At 45.3% G+C, this 27,405-nt stretch overlaps 1 protein-coding gene across 1 annotated transcript in view; it reads right to left on the reverse strand.

Annotated features, from left to right (window-relative positions):
• Positions 1–27,405, reverse strand: part of CCDC60 (coiled-coil domain containing 60) — a gene marked incomplete at both ends in the record, with an annotated part of 162,854 nt that overhangs the window by 77,674 nt on the left and 57,775 nt on the right. The window contains one exon of the mRNA XM_079717882.1: positions 5,818–5,897. Coding sequence (XP_079574008.1) covers positions 5,818–5,897 — 80 coding nt within the window. The remainder of the gene's footprint in view (positions 1–5,817; positions 5,898–27,405) is intronic.

The following is a 27,405-nucleotide window of genomic DNA, read 5'->3' on the forward strand; positions in this document are numbered from 1 at the left end:
TAACAAAAGGTTCAAGGGTTCAAGATATTTTGATGCTTAAATTTGAAAACATGGTTTTCTAGTTGAGTTCCTTTTTAATGTGGGATCCTCTGAGGCAGCCATAGCCATAAAGAGAGAAATTAAACAAAGATATCCACCCTCAGTGGAGAGTGGTACAAGAAAAGCAGAGAAGAAAACTTGCCCTAGAACTATAGTTAACTAGAGGTGTCAAAGACACACGAAGATACCAGTAACAAAGAAAAAGTAGGTACAGCCTCTGGGTCACGTTCAAGATGATAAAAATGCAATTAACTCGAGCCAGGTTCCTCCAGCCCACAGCAGTGACCTACCCTTTGGGTGTCTGGCTGTGTTGATCATTTCTGGGCTAAGGACGGGGCCAAGTCCTTTCCTTCATGGAACATGCTGGGGACTCATTAATGTCCACCCGCTGGCTGCAGGGCATGGGGAGGATGTAAAGTGGGGGAACTAAGGTCTTCTTTGAATGATTCATAAGGTACCATTCAGAAGGCTTAACTTTGTCTGCATTCCAAAGTATTGACCAGCATATAAATCCATGATGTTAAACAATTCTGCGGCTTTGAGGCAAGTCTCAAGTCTGGGGAGGGGGCAGTGGGAAGAATCAGGCTTAAACTTTGAAATGAAGAAGTTCTGGGTTATAGGCTACGGATGTGGAGGTCCTGGGTGTTGAGTGATGAGACGCAGAAGCCATTGAGAACCGTCAGTAAATGTCAGAGGTCAACAATTTTTCAACTGTTTAAATTCACTGATTAAGATCAGCCTCATCTATAAAGGGATTTGAGTGAGGTTTGTTCTCCTGCTGGTCTCTTACACTCCCTCCCTCATTTTGGATTAATAAGATGCCATATTATAGATACCAAAGTCTCCTTCTGAGTCTTCTAATTTAGAGATGACAAATAAATTACATCCTGTTTAACAACTCTAATTAGTGGTGGTAGCTGCCTGGAGTGCTGGATTGAGAGGACTTTTGAGACCAAGTCTGGGCTCAAATGGAAAGAGTGCTGTGATCCATTAGTAATGTCTGCCTTGGACACAGGAGAAAGGAGTGGGGGTACATGTGCCACCCATCTAGATTTAACTTTTAATTAAATTATTCATTTCATCTCTTTTTGTTTCAAGAAGAGAAGTTCACTCCACCTACCAGCTTAGACACAAACCATAACCCAAAGGGAATGTCCCTTATTAAACACCATTAACTCATAAAGCAGTCCAGCAACAGAGTGGGATGATAAAAGTGTCACATTTCCTCTGGATTCCTCTGTCTTTATAGACTAAGAAGTCATTTTAGTCATAGGGGTCCTTGGTTGCCAAGCTATTCCACTCAAGAGGGGTTTATTGTAAGAGTACATATAGGGGAGATAAAGGGTTTGAAAACTCTTGTGGGAATCCAAGATGAGGAACTCAAAGAGGAATTGGAGATTTTCTCCAAAAAGAGCTTCAGGGACCTCAGTAGCAGGATCTGAAAGTCTTCAGGTTGAGTCTTGACAGGACGTCGGGCTCTCTTCTCTTAGGTTGCTGTCTTCTCCTCTAACTTCCCACTCGGCTCCTTCATCTTCTCTCTCTTTGCCTCTCACACCCTGGTTCCCTATAGCTCTCCACGCCTCTCTGGTCCCCCTTCCTCAGAGCCTTGTAGCTTCTCCCCTTACTGCTACCTGCTTGATTCTTGACGTGGCTTCCATTCCCAAGAGGGAGGCTCTGATTTGTACAAATTAACTTTGGGGAAACTAGCTCATGTCTCAAAGGCTAGCACAGAATTGGCTATCTGACTGTGGTCGACTGAAAGAAATGACCCCAAATCTCCACCCTTTTGCAAGGAGACTTTACAGATCTTCCCATCAAGAAGTGGAGTCTATTCCCCCACCTTTAAAAAAATAATATATTTATTTATTTTTGGCTGCTTTGGGTCTTTGTTGCTGCACACAGGCTTCCTCTTTGTGGCAAGTGGGGGCTACTCTTTGTTGCAGTGCGCAGGCTTCTCATCGCGGTGGCCTCTCTTGTTGTGGAGCACAGGCTCTAGGCGCACGGGCTTCAGTAGTTGTGGCTCACGGGCTCTAGAGCGCAGGCTCAGTAGTTGTGGCCCATGGGCTTAGTTGCTCTGCGGCATGTGGGATCTTCCCGGACCAGGACTCAAACGCATGGCCCCTGCACTGGCAGGCGGATTCTTAACCACTGTGCCACCAGGGAAGCCCCTCCCTTTAATCTGGGCTGGATTTGTGACTTGCTGTGGTCACAAGAATACAGTGGAAGTGATGTTTTGCCAGTTCTTAGCATGAATCTTCAGAGGCTTCACACACTTCCATTCTCTCTCAGAATCCTGCTATGGTGAGAACAAGGCCTGACTGACCTGCTTGGGAATGAGACACCAAGTTGTTAGGGCCAAGGCCATCCTAGACCTCCCTATGGCTGGTTATCCTCCAAACCATAGGAGAGAGCCCAGCCAAGATCAGCACAGTCACCTCCCTAACCCTCAGCTGAGGACAGACACTCAAGGGAGACCAGCTGAGATCAGAGAACCTCCCAACTGAATTATAGACTCATAAACACTAATATGTCACTGTTTTAAGTCACTGACTTTTTGAGGTGACTTGTTATGTGGTGATAGCTAACTGATACAATGACTGCAAGTAAATCTCTGAACTTCGCTGAGTCTCAGTTTTCTCATCTGAGAAATGGAGCAAAAAGAACTTTCCTGGCTGCTTCAGGGAAGATTTTTAAGATACGATGCAAATATAAACTTTAGCAAATATTTATTGAGTGGCTTCTCTATGCTAAGAACTGAGCTAGACCCTGGGGATTCCCAGGACAGACTGACCCTGTTACAGGACAACATTAACACCTTCTCCTCCCAGCCACAGGCCATTCCCCAGTAAGGCAGAGTGGACACTCCAGCTTGAAGGCAGTAGAAGAGGGAGACCAGCCTGATGGAGACAGCAATGGTCCAGCCATCTCATCAACTGGTTTATCCCACAGATTTATATGTAAGCCATCTCCCTCACTCACTTTCCCTAAGTTAATGTACAGGGCTTCCCCCTTATTTTTAACTTCTAAGTTCCAGGGATGGACAACAGAATTAATTCATCCCATCACTAAACACTCAGGGACCATGACAGTGGACATGATATTTTCTAGGTTAGGAGACATCTTACATCCCAGTGAGGGCGGAAGAGATAAAAGCATGTTGATCCCGCCTTCTCCCTTGTCTCCCACATCTGATCTCACCCTGTGCCTCCAAACAAATCCCGAAGCCGCCCACTTCTCTCCAATTCACTGTTATTTGCCTGATCCAAGCCATCGACATCTCTTACCACAGCCTTTCTACTGGTCCCTATGCAGCCGATGGAATGTTCTTTTAAAGATCAGATCATATCCTTCTCTTGTTCAGAACCCTCCAACGGGTTCTCACTGCACTTAGACTAAAACCCAAACTTTTCGCCACGGCCTGTGAGGCCCGAGGCCCTGTGGGCTCCATCCTGTGCCCATCTCCCTCACTCTGGTCCAGCCACGCTGGCCTTCTTTCTGCTTCTCCAGCGGTTCTGGTTTGTCCCAGCTTTGGCACCCATCCATCTGTTGTCCTGTGACATACCCCATTCAGGCGTCACTGTTCAGGTGTCCGCCCATGGCCCCCTTTACAAAACCACTCCCTCTGACGACTCTTTTTTTTTTTTTTTTTTGCGGTACGCGGGCCTCTCACCGTTGTGGCCTCTCCCGTTGCGGAGCACAGGCTCCGGACGCGCAGGCTCAGCGGCCATGGCTCACGGGCCCAGCCGCTCCGCGGCATGTGGGATCTTCCCGGACCGGGGCACGAACCCGTGTCCCCTGCATCGGCAGGCGGACTCTCAACCACTGCGCCACCAGGGAAGCCCCCTCTGACCACTCTTGCTAAGGCAGCACTTGCTCCCCCCATCACTGCCACTGCTACAGACAGGTACGCTTCAGAGTGGCTGCAGGTCGGGTTCCAGACCACTGCAGTAAAGTGCATATCGCAATAAAGTGAGTCACAGTTTTTTGGTTTCCCATTGCATATAAAGTTATGTTTACACTACACTGTAGTGTCTTAAGTGGGCAATTGCATTATATCTAAAAAAAATGTACATATCTGAATTAAAAAATACTTTACTGCTAAAGAAGGCTAACCATCCTCTGAGCCTTCAGTGAGTCCTAATCTTTTGCAAGAGTCACATCAAAGATCACTGATCACAGATCACCATCCACATATAGTAAAAATGTAGTGTGCACATTCCTGGCATCCTTTCCTCTTCTTATGAGAACATCAATCCTGTTGGATTAGGTCCCACCTTTCGGACCTCACTTAACCTTAATTACCTCTTCAGTGGCCCTCTCTGCAAATACAATCACACTGAGGGTTGGGGCTTTGACATACGGATTTTGGGGGGACACAATTCAATCTGTAACAACTACTGAGCACTTGAAATGTGGTTGGTCTAAACAGATATATGTTCTAAGTGCAACATACACTGTGGATTTTCACCATTCATCATTTTTCATCACATGTTCAAAACAGACTATAAAGTATCTCATTAATACCTTTTTATATTGATTCCATGTCAAATGACAATACTTCGGATCTATTTGGCTAAATAAAATATATTATTAGAATTACTTTCACTGGTTTTTCTTCCCACTTTTTTTTTTAGTGTGGCTACTGAAAAAATTTAAATCACATGAACAGCTCACATTATGTTTCTGCTGGACACTGGGTGTCCAGAGAGCCTCTCAGAGCCGATGCAGCCACCCTTCCTGTGGTCGGTGGGGAAATATTGTTCTCTGGGGCCCTATCCTGATGCCCCCCTTAGCCTCCTTCATCCCTTTCCTTCTCCCCCGTTTCAAAAGCCCACACCTTCCTGCCTCTTCTTGGGCTGTCATCCGTTCCATCAAAGCCGTGTGGGGAGGAGATGCAGGTGCGCAGTGAAGGAAGAGCTTCCAGACCATGGAGGTGAGGAAGGAAGCATCTCGCTGTGATTCTAACCAGGGTCTGGCTCAGAGTGGGAGACACGAGAGATAAGCAGACCCTCCGCGCTGCCTGTATCACCCCCGCTTAGCGTGTCTCTTATGTGTTTTGTGTTAAAAAAATCTCCATCTCTTACTCCGCCTTGAGTTGCTTGGCCAAAAGCCCCATTTATGACCCCACCTTGAGGAGAAAGAAATCCCACCTCACGCCAAGAGATGAAAAAATTATGGTCCTAGACCTCAGTTTGCTCACGTTATCACGCTATGGAGGAAGGAATTGATGGGGTGGAAAAAGATATGAATGGCATTGTCTTCAAGGCTATGGCACTTTTATGCATTATTTCACCCAGTCCTTCTAACAACCTCATACTATATTCACTTTACAGTTAAGGAAACAGAGACTCAGGGAGGTTAAGTAACTCTTCCAGTGTCACCAGCTGGCAGGTAGCAGGATGAGTATTTGAGACCAAGTCGATCTGACTCTCGGCTACCACACTGTGGGCGTGCAGTAAAAAGGGTAGTGTCTTCTGGAGCATAAGGGAACTCTCTTGAGTTGGATTCAGTCCAAGAAAGGAAAGCAGAGGGAATTCTAGGCATGGGACTGCCCTGAGCAAGAATGGGTAGGTCGGTCTGGTGCAGGTACTCCCTGAAGAGTCCAACCAAGAAATGGGTCCCATCCCTAGTCCTTACAGGGCTACCCTCCTGCAAGTCTCCTGCTTAATGTTCAGGGTTGAGGGGCACTGAGACTCAGCAAGACTCACAGGCATCACCCCATAGCCTGCTTGTCCCTATCGGGCTGTCTGTGGGTCATTCGGTGCAGGGCTCACTCACCGGCTTCGTGTAAGGTCTTTCTTGAGGTTTATCATATCCTTCTCCATATACTTGATCTTCCCCATTGGTTTGTCTGGGACCTGAGGGAAGTCAAGAAGTGAAAGAAGTGTTAGTACAACCGTTCAAAGCGGAGCCAGGCCGCAGGAGGCTCATGCATTCATGTGAGATGTCTGATCAGCTTGGAGGGGTCCTTAGGCAGCACAGCGTCCTTTTTTCCACCAAAAGAGAGGCCTTGTGGCACACTGGAAACAGCAAGGGCTTTGGAGACGGACGAACCTGAGCTCTGATCCTCATTCTGTCTGGTGACCGCCTGCGTGACCTTGGACAAATAACTCAACATCTCTGGGCCCTAATTTCTTCAGCAGAAGAACAGGGGAATAATTCCTACTTTGTTGTGATGATTAAATTAATCGCTAAATTCCTGACTCATGGCAAGCATCTGAAAAATGGAAGCTTCTATTATGAGCGTTAGACTCAAAGTAAAGCAAAAAATTAAATGTTGAGGGCTTCCCTGGTGGCGCAGTGGTTGAGAGTCCGCCTGCCGATGCAGGGGACACGGGTTCGTGCCCTGGTCCGGGAAGATCCCACATGCCGCGGAGCGGCTGGGCCCATGAGCCATGGCCGCTGAGCCTGCGCATCCGGGGCCTGTGCTCCGCAACGGGAAAGGCCACAACAGTGAGAGGCCCGCAAACCGCAAAAAAAAAAAAAAAAATTAAATGTTGATAATCATTGTTGTAAAGTGGCACAGGTAGCTGATTTAGAGAGCTTGAATTCTGTCAATATAAAGATGCAAATGTACTTTTCCCCTACCCTCACTGCTCCCCTAGCAGGATTTTATGAGTGAATTATCCAGGTAATTGTTCATCGGTTTTTCTTTCCCTCTTCTCTATTCATTTGCCTTTCTTAGCCATCAGGGAAACCTCACAAGACTTAAATGTATTACTCAGAGGTGGATATCAGGTCAATACAAAGAAGAGAGTTAAATTAACTATATTGTAATATAAAAGTCACTTTTCTCAGCTACCAATTTGGTGAACAATAGCAAGACTATTATCTGGATTATCGTGTCGTGAAATTAATTCCTGCAATATTGTTTTTTTTTTTAAATGAAAGGAAATGACAAGAAATTATGGAGAAATGGATGCTTTCAAATGAAACTGTGGGAGAATACCCTGTAATGACTTTTCTGAAGGACAATTCCTCAGTGCATACTAAATGTTGCAAAAGCAGGCTTGCCCTTGGTCTAATGATGCTTCTGCTGTCAAGCATCCTATGGGAACATCCCTGCATGGGCACAGAGGTTCACATCAACAAAACTGCTAAGATGCTGCTTGCGACAGCAAACTCTTGGAAACCACAAATTCACAAGAGAAGACAGGTTCGATAATCAGGGTGCCTCTAAACGACAGAATACTATGCAGCAATTAAATGTAACGACAATATAATGATCTAAGCCTAGAGGTGCTGGAGGAGTTCTCTGAGGGAGAAGACGTGTTACAAAGTAATAGGTATTGCATGATTCTTTGTTTTTGAAAAAATGATCTGTTTGAATGTATACATATCAAAAGATATGATAAGCTCCCCCGCCCCCCGCCATGCAGTGATTCTCTACGGGGGTGGGATTACAGCAGATTTCATTACTTTTTCTTAGCTTACGTGACTTTCCCATTGCTCTGCAGTAAATATGAATCGGTTATGTAATAAACAAAAAGAAAAGATTTAAAAAAAATAAGTGGCAAGTGAAATTTGACCATGGCTGATCAGGGGTACTGTACTGTTTTCTGAAGGCACAGTGAGGACAGTTCAGCTACCCACTAACAGAAATCATAGTAATACGGATGTGTGGGAGGAGGTGTGGGGTTTTCTCAGCAGCCATCATCACCCACTTTCTCTGAAAATGAAATTGGGCTGTGGTGCCTGCTGCTCTGGGCCTTTTGAGTGGACTGTGGAAGGCAGGGGATGTAGCTGTATCAAAGTTGAATGACGCTTGGATGGATCTGGAGATTGTCATACTGAGTGAAGTAAGTCAGACAGAGAAAGACAATTATCATATGCTATTGCTTATATGTGGAATCTAAGAAAAATGGTACGAATGAACTTATTTACAAAACGGAAATAGAGCCCCAGATGTAGAACACAAACTTATGGTTACCAGGGGGGAAAGCGGGGGTGGGAGAAGGGATAAACTGGGAGTTTGGGACTGACATATACACACTACTATATATAAAATAGATAAACCATAAGAGCCTACTGTATAGCACAGGGAACTCTACTCAGTACTCTGTAATGGCCTATATCGGAGGAAAATCTAAAAAAGAGTGGGTATACGTGTATGTATAACTGATTCACTTTGCTGTAAAGCAGAAGCTAACACAACATGGTAAATCAACTCTATTCCCATAGGATAGAGAGTGGGGTCTGGAGTGCAGGGAAGGGACTGTTACTAGCCTGCCTGATTCTCAGCCACTTTTCTCCTGGGTCACGCAGTACGTGTCCTGTACCAAGCAGCTCGGGTTAGAGGTGGAGAATCTACAGCAAGACCCCAGAGTACCCCGTCTTGTTCACTAAATAAAGCATACGGAATACCAGAAAAGCACCTGGGATAGCCTTGAATAAGCTCAGCTAGACATGAAACAATAAAATCATTTATAAACTTTATCTCTTTAGCTATCACTAGGAATGACTTGTAGGTAATATTATCAAGCTTATCCCAATACACCAGGGTGTTTCAACCCCTTGGCTGAAAATTGATGGCAAATCTATCACTTTTCATCCTGAGGGATGGTGAAGTGGGTGGACAGACAGTCCTCCAAGGAGGCACATAAGGATCTCTGGGAGTACTTTTTTTTTTCTTCTTGCGGCCTCTCACTGTTGTGGCCTCTCCCGTCGCGGAGCACAGGCTCCGGACGCGCAAGCTCAGCGGCCATGGCCCACAGGCCCAGCCGCTCCACGGCACGTGGGAGCCTCCCGGACCGGGGCACGAACCCGCGCCCCCCGCATCGGCAGGCGGACTCCCAACCACTGAGCCACCAGGGAAGCCCTGGGAGTACTTTTTAAAACTTCTGCATAATGGACACTGGCTTTTCCCACGCTCCCAGTATCCCTTCTCCCTCCCTCTTGATACTGGTTGGTTCCCTGGTTAGACTTCCTGCCCCTCAGAAAATACTTATGGTACCAGCAACAGGGTGGTCCTAAATGGCTGAAGCCAAACAGCAGAGCCCACCTCTCATCACAGTGACTGGTTGAGGGATGGTCATGTGACACAATTTGGGCTAATGAGATACAAGGAGACTTTTGCCAGGGGCTTCTAAAAATCATGATTCCTAGATCTAAGGAACCATAGGCAAAGAAGTTCTCTTTCCTCATAGACTATGAACAGAGAAGCAGACACCTGTGAGGGTTGCTGGCAGCCATTTTGTGCCTAAGAGGGAGCCACCCTCCAGCTGAAGAAGATAAGGGGGAAGGCAGGGAGGACAGTCAAAGAAAAATTCATCCCATGGTACCTTGTTGAACTGAACAAGTTTCATTAGAACCTGGACCTTTCACGAACATTTCCTTTATTATTTCAATCAGTTTGAATTGGCTTTCCTTTTCCTTACAACCACAAGATTTCTCTCTGAAACAGCTTCCTCCCTTGAGTGTGTCAAGGCAGGAACAGATCAAGAATTATTGCAACTAGTTCTCTTTCCCCTCTTGGGGATTAAGATCAGATGACTCCTATGCTGTTGCATTTTGCAGTGAAAGCGATGAGATTGGCCATGTTGAGATCAAACATTTGAAATCAAGGTTGTCTCTTTTTAGTGCCTCATTTTTTTTTTTTTGAGCAGCCAATTAATTCCTTCTTTCAGAACCAAAGCAACTTTCTTCAGAGATGTTGTGATTAAAACATACAAACAAAGACAAAATAAACACACTCAAATTTCCTTGTTATAATTTGAAAATCCATGACTGAAATGCTGCTTGATGTCAGTTGTGTACCCATCACTCTCCCAAATGTCTCAGGTTTCACCCCCTTCTTGAAGCAACTATGATACTGTCTAAATTTCAAGCATTTTCCCTGAAATCTCACCTAATGATAGTTGCCCATGCACCAGGGATTCACACTATTGTAAAAGAGTGAGTTTGTATAGACTGGGATTGGTGCTGAACAACTTACAGCAGCAAAGCCAAATTGTGTCCTCAACTTGACATAAGACTTTAGCAGGAGAAGATCCACTCCACAAGCGCTGAAATTATGGCAGCATTTCAATGGATTCTCAGGAAACCATTTTCATTGTGACCACTGTTTAATGACAATTGAAATAAGCCACTGGTAATAACTGGCATTGAATGAGGGAGTGCTGGTTGTCAGGATATTTACGAACACACTTTGATATGCGCACAATGAAAAGTTTACGAAGCATCCAAGAATCACTATCTCTACAACCTTTCTGAAGGAAAGTTTCACCATATGTATGACAAGCCTTAAAAATACATATTCTTTTGCTCTAGCAAATCTGCTTCTATCCAAGGAAACTATGCAGCAAGGATGAAAAGATTTATCCGCAAGGATATCTACCACAGCAGTGTGAGTAACAGTGAAAAACATCTAAATGTCCAGCAACAGGCATTGGGGCAATAAATTGTGGTCCATCCAGACAATGGTATACGATGATTTGAATTTGGTGCTACTATTTAATGTCGCTGTAGATGTATACTCACTGATTTGGAAAGGAGTATACTTTCAAGGGAAAATGCATGTCACAAATATAAAGAACTTAGATCATAGAGAATTTTAAGATATATATTTATAAACATTTCTAGACATTCCTAAAAAATGTATATAAACTGATACAAATTATGTTTTAAAATATTGACACATGGCAAGGTATATATGTAATAATATAACAAGCTGGAAGTAAATATAACAAATTGTTAACAGGGATGTTATCTCAGGTTTGAACTGTAGGTAAGTAATAATTTTTTATTTTGGTTATTTTTTTCTGATTTTAAAGTAATTTACTTATATTGTCTAATAATAAGATAATAGTGATTTTCATATTTGTAAAGCAATTCTGACTAACTATCAACATAAGCAAAATATAAGTTTTTAATGTTGGTCTGGAATGATGTAATTTAAAAGTATATTTTGGGCACAAAGGAACTTATCTACAAAACAGAAATAGAGTTACAGATGTAGAAATCAAGCTTCCAGTTACGGGGTTAAGCAGGGGGAGGGTAAACTGGAAGATTGGGACTGACATATACACACGACTATATATAAAATAGATAAATAATAAGGACCTACTGTACAGCACAGGGAACTCTACTCAATACTCTGTAATGGCCTATGTGGGAAAAGAATCTGAAAAGGAATGGATATATTTATATGTATAACTGATTCACTTTGCTATACACCTGAAACTAACACAACATTGTAAATCAACTATACCCCAATAAAATTTTTTTTTAAAAAGTATATTTTGGGCTTCCCTGGTGGGGCAGTGGTTGAGAGTCCGCCTGCTAATGCAGGGGACACGTGTTCGTGCCCCGGTCCGGGAAGATCCCACTTGCCACGGATTGGCTGGGCCCGTGAGCCATGGCCGCTGAGCCTGCGCGTCCGGAGCCTGTGCTCCGCAACGGGAGAGGCCACGACAGTGAAGAGGCTCGCGTACCGCAAAACAACAACAAAAAAAAAGTATATTTTCACACACTCTATCAGGCAGGGTACAGGCAGGAAATCAGAGCTCATGCAAGATAGTTCAAGAGAGGGACTTTAATATAGGGGAGCAGTTACAAAGGTGTCAGAAGAGCTGAAAGGCCAAATAAGTGAGGGCAAGACATGCTAGAGATTTAACAAAAGGAGGAAGTTTGTACCCCCTCCAGGGCTGGAAGGACAAAGGGAAGAGGAAGCCTTCAAAAGCCCTAGAATTCGGCCACCTGGCAGAAGCTGGACTCATGGAAGACATGTAGTTTCAGTTGGAGGTGCCACCAGAAACTGAGAGAAGGGGAGAAATATGCCTCTCTCTCTCTCTCTCTCTCTCCCTCCCTCTCCCCACCCCCACCCCAATTTCCTGCTCCACCTCCTATTGGCTGAACCTACCGGGAAGCCAGCTGGCAAGGGTGCCTGGGAAATGTAGTTTGCAAGGATCAGCTCCCTGTGGGGAGCGGGAAATGGAAATGAGGGCCCTAAACAAATGGTTATGTCATAGCTTATGCAAATGCCTTGGCTCCAGGTGCTGACCAGCTACTTTTAGACTATAAAGCTGGTTCTCCCTTTAATCAGGGACCTCTTTGCAGACGATAACTTTGTAATCCCTTACCTTTTGATCCTAAACCTGACACTCCCAGAATTTCCGTGGTTTAGATGCATATCCAGAATTAGGATCATTCTCTCTCTCTCAAAATCATTATCAAAATCCATGTTTCTAGGAAATGCAGAACCCTCCTACTTTTCCCAGTTTCTTTCCCCAGGAAGTACTGTATATTCCAGATCTTCAGAGACCACCTCCTCTTGCATCAAAACTCGTGTGTTCTAAGTCTCACACTTTTTAGACCCTTATTGTTGATAAACAAACTAATGCTAAATCTTTCCTCCCTACTGACACTGATTGAGGTGACTCCGTACCCAAGTAACACATTTGCAATACAACTCTACTTTTAAGATTATCATCTGGTTATGAAACTAATTAATGGATATCAGGAAAAGATTTTAAAATTAGGAGAAAATAAAAGCCAAGTATAATCCCATCACCATCTCTTTGGATGTCCTTTGTTTCACTTTCTGTGACTACTCCCAGCCGGATTTCATAAAAGCAATCCTGGGAGACTGGATTTTAATTCTGTCTTTGCTCCCTTGGGTGCGCCATTGGTCTTAAGAGCCTTCGGTTCTTCCATTGCTTTGCAGAGTGTGGGTGATGCCTCCATTCTTTGTTTCCTGGAAAACCAGGTCGACTCTCTGCCCTGTCCCTTTCTACATACATCACGTGTCCTTTCTCTAATCCATAAATGGGTCTTTGAGAGCAGGACTGTGAGAAATGCTGCATGACATCCGGTAATGTGTCAGGTTAAAAGATGACAAATGTTGGAGGGGGAGGTGAGAGCACAGACTCACAGTGGAGCCTTAGGTGGGGAAGGTTCTTGGGCAGGTCCACTCACATTTAATATGCATGCACTGGGACTGTTTAAATAGTAGCATTTGGAAGTGATTTGGTTTAACCTGACAGCTGAGAAGTGGGAGGCGACGGGAATGAATGTAAAGAGTTTTGTTGCCTGAAAGGCCCAGGGTGGAGTCCTAATTCTGTCACTTGGGTGTTGGGTAACTGTGGGCCTGTGAAGAGGACCTAATGCCGTCTACGATAACATATCATTCACCTATGTGCCAAACACGATCCTAAGTGTGTTCTCATTTGAAATACATGATTCCACTTAGTCCTCACCTCACTATTATTCTTCCCATAGAGCAGCAAACTGAGGCTTTGAAAGGAGAAAACAACATGCTATGAAGTGGCAAAGTCTGGAATTGAAATCAGCTCAAGTAACATCAAAACCTATGTCTTGTTTTGGGTTTTTTGTGGGGTTTTTTGTCTCTCTCTCTTTTATAAGTTTCAGGTGTACAGGTGCATTATAATTCAACATCTGTATAAAAAGTGATCACCACTGCAAGTCTAACTGCAATCCATCACCAAACAGTTGACCTCCTTCACCTGTGTTACCCACCTCCCCAAGCACCCTCCCTTCGGGTAACCACTAATCTGTTCTCTTTACGTGTTTGTTTTTGTTTGCTTTGTTTTTTTGGATTCCACGTTTGAGTGAAATCATATGGTATTTGTCTTTCTCTGACTTATTTCACTTAGCATAGTACCTTTAAGGCCCATCCATCTTGAGGCAAATGGCTGGATTTCATCCTTTTTATGGCTGAGTAGTATCCCATTATACATATACACCACATCTTCTTCATTCATGCATCCATCAATGGCCACTTAGATTGTTCCCATATCTTGGCTATTGAAGTGGAATATTGGGGTCTCATACTCTTAACTTTTTGATGAATCTCCACACTGTTTTCCAGACTGCCTGCACCAATTTACAGTCCCATCAACAGTGCACAAGGTTTCCCTTTTCTCCACATTCTCCGATTCTTGTCTTTTTGATAATAACCATTCTAACAGGTGTGAGGTGGTATCTCATTGTGGCTTTGATTTGCATTTCGCTGATGATTAGAGATGCTGAGCATCTTTTCAGGTACCTGTTGGCCATCAGGGTACGTCTTCTTTAGAAAAATGTCTATTCAGATGCTCTGCCCAGTTTTTAATCAGGTTTCGCTGCTGCTGTTGTTGTTGAAAAGCATGTGTTCTCAACCACTACTGCATTTTGCCCCCAGTTTTGACTAGCGGGGGCTAAACAAGGGATAGCAGTTGCTAGCTATTAATTTACAGATACTACCTCCAAACCTTGCCCACTGAGTTTTGCTAGATTTTGTCATAAAAAATTTTATATGCAAGAAAATCAGAATGATTTTGTTGAAGGTCAAGACCAGAGAGGCAATCTTTGAAGTGTCTGCTGTTCTCTTGTCTTTTATGAAAGAATGTTCCAAATCCATCTTTGTTACTTCTTAAAATGTGATCTACTTCCTCGAATCAGATTAAGATGGAAATGAATTCCTGCTAAACGTACTTGGGCTGATACAGATGTCAAGGGAACAGCTGGCGATGCTCTGTCAAGTGGTGAGGCGGGGGAAGGGAGGCCATTGGAAAAGAGAACACTGAGGAACAGGCAAGATGATTTGCAAATTTTAGACTCATTATGGACAAGCTGTAAAGAATGGAGAGGCAGAGAGTGGGTAGGGTCCATGGGAAGATGTACACATGAGTCCAGAGGCCTTAGCTTGCATACTGATATTTAAGCTTTGGTGGTTTTATGATGGTGATAGACACTTTCCTTTGGGGAGAGTGAACGTTTTTGTCGTAAGGGTATAAGGCAGGTACCTACCTATGTAGGGATAACCCTGAACTAGTGACCTCATCCACACGCAGACCTTCCAATTAAAATATGAAGTAAGCTATTGAATTCTTTAAAGACTCTCTTCAATAAAGGCAAGGTGCATCCTTTAGGGAGTATTTATTTATTATTTTTGAGATATAATTGACATACTAAGTTTCAGATGTACAACGTAATGATTTGATATTTGTAGAGTATGCTGGAAAATGTTCACCACAATAAAGCTAGTTGACACCGTCACCTTACATAGTTGCAGGAAATTTTTCTTGTGGTAAGAACTTTTTTTTTCCTAATAAATTTGTTTATTTTATTTATTTATTTTTGGCTGTGTTGGGTCTTCGTTGCTGCGCGTGGGCTTTCTCTAGTTGCGATGAGCAGGGGCTACTCCCCGTTGCAGTGCGTGGGCTTCTCTTTGCAGAGCATAGGCTCTGGGCGCGTGGGCTTCAGTAGTTGCAGCACGCAGTAGTTGTGACTCACGGGCTCTAGAGCACAGGCTCAGCAGTTGTGGTGCACGGGCTTAGTTGTTCCACGGCATGTGGGATCTTCCCGGACCAGGGCTCAAACCCATGTCCTCTGCATTGGCAGGCAGACTCTCAACCACTGCGCCACCAGAAAAGCCCGATAAGAACTTTTAAGATGGACTCTCGTCACAACTTTCAAATATGTAATACAGTACTATGAACTACAGTCACCATGCTGTATAGTCGTTCTGCAAAATAAATGACCTGACCTCTTAAAAAATGTCAACATACGCATCATCTGGGGCCTCTGGGAAGCAAGCACTGAGACAGGAGTACAAGAGGCTTACTGAGGGTGAGAAAGAGAAAAGAAGGAGGGAGGAGGATTGGGCAGAGAGAGCCTCAGGCCACAGTGGGGATCTGATGAAGTCTCGGCCAATGCAACGGGGAGCTCCTGAGCAAGGCTGACCCATGATGGGACTCCAAACGTAGGGCAGAAACGGCTCATTGACTGGGGGCTGCTGGGTTGATCCTGGCCTTGGCATGAAAGCTGCAGTGGATCCTGAAAGCACCACCCATTTTACAGAAAGAGAAACAGAAGCAAAGAGGAAATCATTCAAGGTCACATAGCTGGTCAGCTGGCAGAGCCAAGACTAGAAGGCTGGTGTGACTGTTAATTTTGTGTGTCAACTAGACTGGGCCAGGGACTGCTCAGGTATTTGGCCAAACATTAACCTGGGTGTTTCTGTGAGGATGCTTTTGGATGAGTTTAACATTTAACCTGATAGGCTGAGTAGAGCAGATTGCCCTCTCTCATGAGGGTGGGCCTCATCCAATCAGCTGAAGGCCTACATAGAATAAAAGGCTGACTGCCCCCAGCAAGAGGGAACTTCTTTAGCGTGACTGCCTTCCAGCTGGGATGTCAGGTTTTTTTCAGCCTTCAGACTCAATCTGAAACATTGGCTCTTCCTGTGTCTTGAGCTTGGAGGCTTTTGGACTAGAACTTACTCCATCAGCTCTCCTGGTCCTTAGGCCTTTGGAACTATACCACCAGCTCTCCTGGGTCTCCAGTTTGCCAGCTGCAGGTCTTGGGACTTGTCAGCCTCCATAAGCACATGAACTAATTCCTTATAATAGATCTCTGGATCTGTATCTATACCTAAATGCATCCCATTAGTTCTGTTTCTCTGAGGAACTCTGCCTAATACACCCAGTCTCCTTGAGAAGGAAGACAAGTGTGAAAATGGATACTGGAGAAGCACACACAGAGGATGAACGTTCTGGTTAATAAAGGCAGAGTGATATATGACAGAGGGTGATGAGGGAGCCTTGGGGTGGGGAGGAGGCAACCGACATTCAGGAAAAAAGCACCAGTTTAAAGGACTGTGTCATTGATTTTTCTTCCACAGGATGCAACGTAACCTTCCCCTCCTGCTCTTCTGTGAACCCTCCAGTGAAATCCACGTTACACACGGGCACTTTGGGAATGGGAATTGTGCCCTGAGGGACCTGGCAAGATACTGGGCCGGGCGCCAAGGTGGGCCGGGGTGGGGGTGGGGCAGTGGTGGAGGAGGCGACAGATGGAGAGATAGAACAGGATGTGAGTCCAGAGCCTCGAGAGCTGGCCCCACCAGCTGTGTGACCCCAGGCGAGTCAATTCCTCCATATGTCAGGGCTCCCACCTGGCACCTGCCGGGTCCTCACCCAGAAGACAAGAGGCACCCTGGGTGCATAGGTCTTTGAAACCAAATATGCCAAGGAAATGTTACTGTCCTTGTCACTACATCATGAGGATCTGGCATTTTTACAAAATTAAATCATAAATTATAAATGAAAAATGACGATTTGAGTGAGATTATGAAAATGTTCCCAGATAACGTCATTAAGGGCAGATTAAGGCTAACAACTTCAAGATAGTCATCAATGGTAGCGATGCAGTGACATAACAGTAGGTGGCGCCAGATGCCATAGCTTGCAATCAAGTCCTGGTTCCTCTCAATCTCTGCCTTTCTCCGTCTCCCTCCTCTTGCTCGATTGAAATGGAAATTAGCTGCCACCATCAATGAGCCCCCATCAGCCCTGGGATTGAGCTGGCCTGCCAGCAGCAAATGTGCTATCCACCTAGTTTAAAAAAAAATTTTTTTTTTAAATCAAATACATTAATCTCATCAGCTCTTTTGAAAGACTAAATACAAGGGGCCAGCAGTCCAGCTGTTGGGCATTAATAGCCAATGGGAATCCATATGATGGCCTGTCGCTCAACGTCCCGAAGGAGCTTCAGGAAAAGGGTCCCGGAATGTAACAACCACCTTGCCAAATTAATAATGATAACAGTGCCTAAATTTCCAGAACCTCCCTAATGTCTGGAAATGTGCTAGGCTAGAGATAGCCAATTGGTTCCAACTTGAGCGTCAGTTTCAATCTATCCATTAGAAGCAGTGGCCGCCTGTAGCTCCCTGCGGTTCAATCTCATCAGAAAAGAGTTCTGTGGTAGCAATGCCAGCCACGGTCCCAGGAAGGAAAAGTAGCAGCATCATGACACACGACCGCCATTCCCGTACCGGGCACTTTACATGCCATTTCTCACTGAATCTTCACAACCACTCCAAAAGTTAAGTGTTGTAACTATTATTATCCCCGTTTTATGGTTGAGAAACCTGAAACCCAGATAAGTTAAATAACCTGTAGGAGAGGTCACCCAGCTAGCAGGAGTGAAATCTAGCAGGACCCTGTGGGGTTCCCGGGCATAAAAGCCTTTCTGTCTCCCGTTTCTTGATTACAGGAAATAGGCTTCATTCAGCCTCCAGGACCCTCCTTTGAATTCCAGACGGCAGGGTCAAACAGCTGCAAATCAGGAAAGGGAGGGAGGAACAGTCAAGAAACAATAGTACAGCCCTGGCCGCCCCAAGGGGGTCATGGCGCCCCCTCAAGGGATACACATAACAATATCTTTGAGCTGTTTTACAGGTACTGAAAGCCCCACTGGGTGGAAGAAGTTAACTGCTTGCTGCCCACAAGCAGGTAGACCAGTTGGAATCAGAAGTTTGATGATGCTGACTCCCAGTTACCTCATCACCAACCAATCAGAAGAATGCCCACGAGCTGACCACACCCTCCTCTTTGAACCATTGCTATAAAACTCCTCACTGCCCCCTCCAGGTGAGGGGACACAGTCTTGAGGGCATTAGCCTGCTGTGGCCTCCTTTGCCTGGCAAAGCAATAAAGCTATTCTTTTCTACTTCACCCCAAACTCTGCCTCTGAGATTCAATTCGGTGCTGGGGTACAGAGGCTGGATTTCGGCTACAGGAGGAAGAACAGGCCACTCTAGTTGATCACAGGGCTCTCTTTATTGCTGATCACACCACAGTTTACTCCCTTTCTTGAAAATGAGACAAATTATTCAATATTTGGCAATTCATCCTGGAGAAGAGAAACAAGTGGTGACCCAAGAAAATCTCCTTTCATATTGTCAATATCCGGGCGGAGAGAGTCTGTGGGTTGGGCTGAGGGGTTAAGTCCCCACGTAGCTTCAGCTCTTTTCTCTTTCCCTGGAAGAAGACCAAGTCAACATCTCAGCAAAACCTGAGCGAACCCCATGAAGGTCCAAGGAAACCCAGTCCCACATTTCTTAGTAACTGCTAACCCCATTTTCCACATAAGAAGCAGAAGCTGAGTGGAGTTTACGCCAGTGGTGAAAGAGAAAAGAGCCCAGATGCGGAAGAGCTGGCTGGGGCCTGAACTCCCACTGGGATGAGGCTTCATGTGACTTCAGGGCTGCTGCGGTATGAATTCTATGATCCTGTCCGCAGGGTGCTATTCAATACCAAGTTACATGAGCCACATTACAAGGCTGGGTGAGGGGCAGTAGTCTGGATGTTTCTTAAATACCTCCTGGGAGTTAGATACTGGCTGGGGATATGAGGCTAAACAAGACACCATCCCTGCCCTCAAGGAGCTCGTGGTCTAGTGGGGGAGACACGAAGCAAACAGGCAATTCAACTACCCTCCAGTGGGGCTGGGGGGTCACTGGTCCAGTTTCAGACTGAGCTGAACACAGAAAATGGCGGGAACAGGTTTTCAAATGGAAGTTACCATGGGGAACTGAAATGTAGAGTGTGATGGCGACGAAGGTTCTCTTAACAACCCCAAGCAGGAGGAAAGATGCCTAAAGCTTTAATGCTGCTGAGAAACCATGAGAAGCCACTACAGCAAAATAAGCTTAGAGATGAGAGTCCTCACTATGAACTGAAAATGAAGCATTGAGTTTTACTTCATTTCATTTCATTTTTTTTAGTGGTTTTTTTGGGGGGGGCAGGGGTGGAATAGGAAATATTTTCAAATGGTTTTAAAACATACAAGAGCGTGTATAGTTAAAAAGTATTATTTCCACCTTGTCCTCAAGCCATTCATTTCCCTCCCTGGAGGTGACTAAGTGTTACCAAGTTCTTGTGTATCCTTCCAGAGAGATATTATATACTTCAATACACACACACACACACACACACACACACACACACTTCTTTTTCCACCACAAGCATTCCCTTTTCACACAAATGGCGGTACTGTTTGCACCCTTATCTCCCCCCAAAGAACAAATATAACTGGGAGGGGTTTCAGAGGGCTGTGAGTACACGACAAGGCTATAAGCGAAGATGACACCCAGCTCTTGAGTCTTTAGAGCTGGGTCCGGGAGCATGAGTGGGGCTGAGAGGCAGTTGTCTGATACGTGGATGTGGATTGGAGCTTGGAGAAGGGGATGGAATTGGAGATTAAGGTCGGAGGTGTTGAATTAAGTGTCAGAGAAGAAGGCTGGGGGAAGAGAATTAAGTGTCAGAGAAGAAGGCTGGGGGAAGAGAGAGAGAGAGAGAGGGAGTGAGGAGAGGGGAAGGAAGGAGAGGGGGAAGAGAGGGGAGAGTAAGATTAGAGGGTTAAGGACTGACACAAAAGGAAAACTGGCAAAGAGGCAAGAGTACCAAGGAGAAGATACAGAGAAGCCTGCCTGTTTGCGTAAATAAAGCTTTACCGGCACACAACCATTACCCAGTTGTTTACAGATTGTCTGTGGCTGCTTTTGAGCTCCAAGGGCAGAGCTGACCAGGGGCAACAGAGACTGTACGGCTTGCAAAGACTAAAATATTGACTACCTGGCTCAAAAAAAGTTTGCTCAGCCCTGGTTTAGAAGAATGAAGCCTGCACTTCTTCATGGCTTAAGTTGTGGCCATAGATTATTTTCGGAAACAAAACAAAACATCCGACCTTGAAAGAAACAAGAGCAGGAGCTGCAAACCGCATGTCATCAATGTGATAATGGTGCCACAGTGCCTGCGTCTTCTCTCTAATTCTTGTCATTCTCTCTCCAGCCATGTTTGAGAAGGTTGGAAAGCTGGGAATCACACACACTAGGGCTGGAGAATTGAGTCCATCACCTGGCTCCCCTGTGCAAAGACCCTAAAGGCAGAGAGGATGTCTGCTTCCCCCCACTCCCCCGCCCCGCCTTTCTAAGAAAAAAATGGATATTGGGTCAACCCCCAGCCTTCTATGCTTACAAAATCTCAAATCATATCTTTTCTCCTTTCCTAGTTATTTGTTGGCGTGAGAGCCGGAGCACATCTTGGTGGTAATAACGACCATCATTCATTCGTTCAGGGCTCACGGATGACCTGCAGGTGCAATGCCTCCCCTTCACTTCCACTGAAGGTGGACCTTCAGGAGAGGCCCAGAACTGTTCCCAAAGTGTCACTGAAGCTCCTCCTGGTTGTCATAACTTGGGGGGGGGCATCTGGTGGGTAGATGCCATGGATGCTGCTGAATCCTACAACGTACAGGACGACCTTCTCCCACAAAGCTGTATCTGATCCAAATCGTCAAGAGTGCTGAGACTGAGAAGCCCCATCAGAGAAGACAAGTTTTATTTCTCCTGGAGATCCCAGGGCACCCGGCTTGTTGATGATCACGGTCTAGGTTCTGCCTTTTCCCTTCACCAGTATGTGTGGTGGGCAGCTTCCAGTGAGCCTCCTTGCATTTCCACCCTTGTCTAATCCCCTCTGCTGGAGGGTACGTTGGACCCAGTGACTCACTTCTTTTTTTTTTTTTTTTTTTTTTTTTTTTTTGCGGTACGCAGGCCTCTCACTGCTGTGGCCTCTCCCGTTGCGGAGCACAGGCTCTGGACGCTCAGGCTCAGCGGCCATGGCTCACGGACCCAGCCACTCCGCGCCATGTGGGGTCTTCCCGGACCGGGGCACGAACCCGTGTCCCCTGCATCGGCAGGCGGACTCTCAACCACTGCGCCACCAGGGAAGCCCAAGTGACTCACTTCTAATGAACAGAATATGGCTTCTGTCTCGGGCATTCTCTCCTGCCCTGGGAAAAGTCAGCTTCCAGATTGTGAGCTGCTCTGTGGAAGAGGCCCACTCAGCAGGGAACTGACACGTTTAGTCTACAGCCAGCGGGCACCTGATACCTGCCAACAGCCTCATGGGTAAGCTTGTAAGTGAGCCCTCCCCAAGCTGAGCTTTGAGATGACTCCAGGCCAACGTGGCATCTTGACTGTGGCCTCCAGGGCCAGAGGCCTCTAGGTAAGCTGCAGAAATTGTGAGATACTGTTTGTTTTAGGGTCACTTGTTACACAGCATAGATAACTAATGTATAGCCATAGAGGAATAAACTCTCCATAGGAAACAATCAATGATTTGCATTATATAAACTCATTTAATTTCTCTTTAGGGTCTAGTCACTGCTTTTACCATGTATATCAGTCTCACCCACTGGCAAAGAAAAAGCATGGGCCCATTTCAGGATGTGAATTGGCCTAGGGAATGACTGGATTGCAAACAAGATAATTCCATAACTGAGCTACCACAGGAGACAGTAGACTGTAGTATTGAAAAGCAGAGACTAGAATCAGAGAGACCTGGGTTCAAACCCCAGCTCTGCCACTTGTTACCTTTGGGTAAAAGCCATACGAACTAAATGCCTATTTTATAGGTTAAAAACAAAAAACAAAAAACCCAAGGCATGGAGAGAGAGAGAGAATGACAGATCAAGGTCACATAGTCAAGGAAACAGACCCAATGATGATCATTAAGTAAACAAACTACCGAGTTGTTTGCAAAATAGGTAAATAGAAGAGCAATCTGGGACTTTCTTAATTAGTATGTATACACGTATGTGTGTTTGGATAGAGACTATATCTTATAAGTCAGATTTTCCTAGTGCACTTGGCAATCTGGCCTCTAGTGCTGCCATGCTCCACTCATAAACACACACACACGCCCCACTTGGATGGGACATTCATGCCAAGGGTAGTCAGAATATTCCCCTCCATGGCCCCAGAGGCCCCCTTGGTGTCCTGTGCTGGGCCATGGGCATTGTTGCGACCAGTCTGGCACCTCTCATGATGAGCATATGTTTGTCCCCTGCTGTCCTCTGAGTGATATTTCCAGCCAGTGTGTCCTGGACAAATGCATCCAATGCTGCAAAGGCTCCCTATTGAGGAAGGAGCTTTACAACCATGAAACAAAACTGCAACTGTGATGCCTCTCACCACCTCTCAGCCTCCAGTATGTAGAATGCTCTAGTGTCATGGCTTCAGCCTGAGGATCAATGGAGAAGGAAAACGGGCTGAGGTTCAGACACCAAGACTCTGTTTATGCTTACAAAGCCAGAAGAAAACCAAGCAGCTCCTATTTAAGACATCTGTTATATTCAGCTTAACTCTTTGTTACATTTCATATTCATATTTTGAACATAAAGTTAAAAACCACTGATTTCAGCAGTTATTATGCTTACATTGTAAATTGTATGTTTTCTCTCTCTTCCTCCTCTAAATTTTAGCCTTGCAATTTGTGCAGGGAGTGTGACCTTGTCACATGGCATCTTTGGTCTCTGGCACAATGACAAACACAGAGTGGTTTCTTGGCAGTTATTGGTTGAGTGAGTGAATGAACGGGTGGAAAATACCATTGTAACATTTGTTGATTTTCAACTTTTACACTCAGCTCAGAGAGCAAGTCTGGAAAACAGTTACAAGTCCTGAACAGAATGTGGGTGTTATCAATCTCCACAATGTAAGAGTAGTACTAAAAAACACCAGAAGAGCCTACGAGGAGTTAACCTCTGCTACAAAGTAAGGGGTCAGGTCAAAATACTCTTTAGGGTGAATGCAGCTGTGTTACCAGTGTAACACAGTTGTTTTTTTAAGACAATTTTTTAAAGAACAGTTTTAGGTTCGCAGCAAAATGGAAAGAAAGGTGCAAAGAGCTCCCTTTCCCCGCCTCCACCCGCCCTGCACTGGGTCCACACACGCACAGCCTCCACCATTATCAGCATCCCACACCAGAGTGGTGTTTTGTTACAAGTGATGAACCTACATTGATACATTATCACCCAAAGCCCATCTTTACAGTAGGATCCGCTCTTGCTGCTGTATATTCTATGGGTTTGGACAAATGTCTAAAGCCGTGTATCCATCACAGTAGCATCATGTGGAATAGTTTCACTGCCCTAATAACGTATTTTTAAAGGCTACAAAATTAACCAGTACAGGAACTAAAGGTAGTGCTGTCTCGGGGCGGGGAATGGGATTCGGGAGTGGGCAGTACATAGGGATACAAAGAAGCCAGATCCTCATCTTTCACAGCAGAAAGCCATCAAAGCCTTAAACGTATCAACTGAGAAACAGAGGTAAAACTTAAATAATTTGGAGAGACGGATCCCGGGAAACAGCAACAATACGAAAAGTGTAAGACGTGGCTCCCTGGGGAATGGCAGAGAGAGAGAGAGAGAGAGAGAGAGAGAGAGAGAGAGAGAGAGAGAGAGAGAGAGGGAGGGAGGGAGGGAGGGAGGGAGGGAGAGAGTTAGATAGATAGATGTGGGTAAGGAAGATGGGCTCCTCTTTGGTGAAAGGCTTTCCGTGCTGTTTTTTCTTTTTAACTTGTGTCTGTTTCACATTAACTTTTTAGAAAAAACTTGAAAGAATTTGAGAGCCCTACTTGGCATGAAAATACAGAGCCCTGCTTCGTTTCCATGACAATCAACACAACAAGCCCGTCATATCCACTCGCATTTCAGAGTCAAGACAAAATCAACTTGGAAAAGAAAATACAACTGGGGAGCATAGTTAGCCACCTCAGGAAGTTCAGGGAAATGTAACTGAGTAGGAATTATCTCCTTAATTCCTTCTGACCAAATCAATACCAACGCTAGATGAGAGACCACGATCACCACCAGTGAGTATCAAGTTACTGAGAAACTAATTGGGGTTCAGACTTGTTGGAAAAAGCAAAACACCTTCCTTCTCAGAGGGAGCAAACAGGGTTGGGGGTGGGCACGAGCCAGGACGGGAGAAGAGTGTGGCTGGCAGCCTGGGGTGGAGAAAATAATGAGCTGAACCTGCGTATTTTCAAACGTGAGAAGTCTGAACAAAGAGGGCTTCTCCAAAAAGGCGAAAGCATGGAAGCCCTTGATGGCGCCAAACGTTCATCTTCATGCTTTCTTGGGGCCCAACAGGGGAGAGGCCGGTTCGCTGTGCAAATCAGAGGGAGGTGAACCAAACACCACAGAGGTGGGTGAGAGATTATTTTTGTTTTCACAACACAAGATTCTACACGGGAACTGCTAAGATTTTGTTTTTAAACCATCTTGGATGTGCCTTTGGGGGAGAGGTGGCAAGGAGCCTTGTTCCAAAGGGGTCCTGCTGGGCACGACTTCTAGATTTTTCTGGGACAGGGTAGTCGGGCTGGGGTCAGATCCTAGCTAGAGCTGAGATTCAAGGGTGCCCATTCGCCTAACCTCATGCAGACCTCCCTGTCCCCACCGATGTCTGGGTTTCCTGACGGTTGTCTAGGGCTCCCTACTCCCCTCTCACACTCTGTGCTTTGCTCCTGGCTCTCCTGACCCTTGGACTTATCCATGAGTCATCCCCGCTGCGCAGGACATACTGGATATTCTTTCACTCAAAAAAGGCTTACTGAGCCCCTCTTAGGGTGCCAGCCCAGGGCTAGGACAGACACCCTTTTGGAGTCTCATGGGGACAGGTAGACAATTAAACAAATCACAATGCCATACTATGTAGGCTGTGGGCACATCTGACTCATCAAGGATAGAAGTGACTTCTTAGGCCAAGCAGAGTCTGGAAGGCTAGGAGGCTCTAGAAGAAGAGGAAGGAGGGAGGTGCTCCAGGCAGAAGTGACAGCACATGCCAAGACCTGTAGGTGACTAAGAACTTGATACTGAAGATGGTTCAGTCCAAGTGGAGCACACAAGTAGGGCAGGGGGTGCAGAGGAGAGAGGAAGGAGAGGCAGGTGTAATAAGCTGAAGCTAGATTTATCTGTGGACTTTTGTTTACCTGAGGCAATTTTCTCTTTTGCTTAGGCCACTTTGATTTGGGTTTTCCTATCATTTGCAATGAAGAGGGTCTTGACCATGATTTTTGTTAGCACACTGAAAGTATTTTGTCTAGATGACCCCAGACACCCCAGGAGAGTTATATATACTATTACCCTGTGGCTAAACAACCCATGGGAGGTCGTTAATTTCAGAATCATCAGAGATCATCAGAGTTGAGAGATCACCCAACACAATCTTTCCAGCAGATGACAGATAAACAAAAAATGGCCGACATTTACTGAGTGCTTACTTAGTGCCAAGCACTGCTGTAAACGTTTACATGCATTAACTCATTTCACCCTTGCAACACATTCTGTGGGAGAGGACTGTTATCTCCATTATACAGATTAGAAAATGGAGTTGCAGAGAGAGGTCAAGTATCAATACACTTCCAGAGTTGCATGACAAGCAAGGGACAGAGGTGGGGTTCAGATCCAATATGCAGTTTAGTTCCAAAGTCTGTACTCTCCCTGCTCCACTCACAGATGAGCAACCCAAGACACAGAGAGGCTGAGAATTTTCTGAAGGTCACACAGCAAAGTAGTAGAAGACTCAGGACAAGAATACACAGTAGGTCCTCACTTCCCAACATGCCACCCAGGGTTTTTGGCAAATATGATACCTCTTTGAGCTTTGGTTTCCTCATGCACGGCGCCTACTTCGCAGGGTAGTGACGGAGATTCACCACGCTAATATGTGTCAGGTTCTCAGGACAGGGCTGGGTTTATGGGGTCTTCTCAATAAATGCTAGTTGTTAATGTAATTATTATAATTATGGATAATAAGCTGTGCTATTAATGAAGGTGTAAAATGCAGTTGATCTGCCACAGGACCATGGGCAAGTCGCTGAATTACAGTGGTCGTTGGTCCCATCGGTAAAACAGGGTTATTATCCATCCTTTGCTCATGACACCAGAGCATTACAGGGATTAATTAGAAGTTGTATAATGTGTTGCGCTCTTTGATGCTCTATAAACATAGAAATGTGATGGTTGGATATTTATATAACCCCCATTACTGAAGATCTTGAATTGCTTTACTAATGTTAAAAAAAAATTTCAACTTTCCAAAGTGTATACATCTGAGTTAAATAAAAGAAGACTGGGTTTTTATTATCTGCCAACAGCTTGGAAACTCAGTAGGACTGGGCATCTGGCCTCAGTGGACTGGCTGCTATGCTGAAGTCTTGGGAAGGTAGAAGGGATGTGGACGTCGTGGGGCTGTCTCTTCCTCTAGATTGGAGTTCCTTTGGGGCTAAGAACGAACCTTGTCATTCGGGGAGCACAAGCATTGAGCACAGAGACTGATGTGCACCCAGCACAGGATAATCGCTAGGTGAAGGGAAGGATGATTGGATGGACGGCTGGAAGGCTGGATGGACAGATAGATGGATGGAATCCTTAACCTCTTGGTGATGGGAGGTTAGGTACATCTGGCCCCAAATACTTGGGCCACACTAGATGGGGAGTCACATCAGACATTGGAGAGAAAGCCACTAAGAAAGTGTAACAAATTGGCATCACACAGACCTGGGTCACCAGCTGAGTGACCTTGGGCTTGGATTGAACCTCTCTTCATGTGAAAATGACAATAATATCTGTTAGGATGCTTTGAGCTGAAAAGTAACAGGAAACTCCATCCACCCTTGCTTAAACAATAAGGAAATTTATTACTTCATGGAAGAGGGACTCCAGAGGAGAATCCAGGGTTGGCTTAGAAGTTCTGTAATGTCACCGAGCTTCCCACAGAGTCAACTGTCTATA

The sequence above is a fragment of the Hyperoodon ampullatus genome (assembly GCF_949752795.1).
Source record: "Hyperoodon ampullatus genome assembly, chromosome: 13".
NCBI lineage: Eukaryota > Metazoa > Chordata > Mammalia > Artiodactyla > Ziphiidae > Hyperoodon > Hyperoodon ampullatus.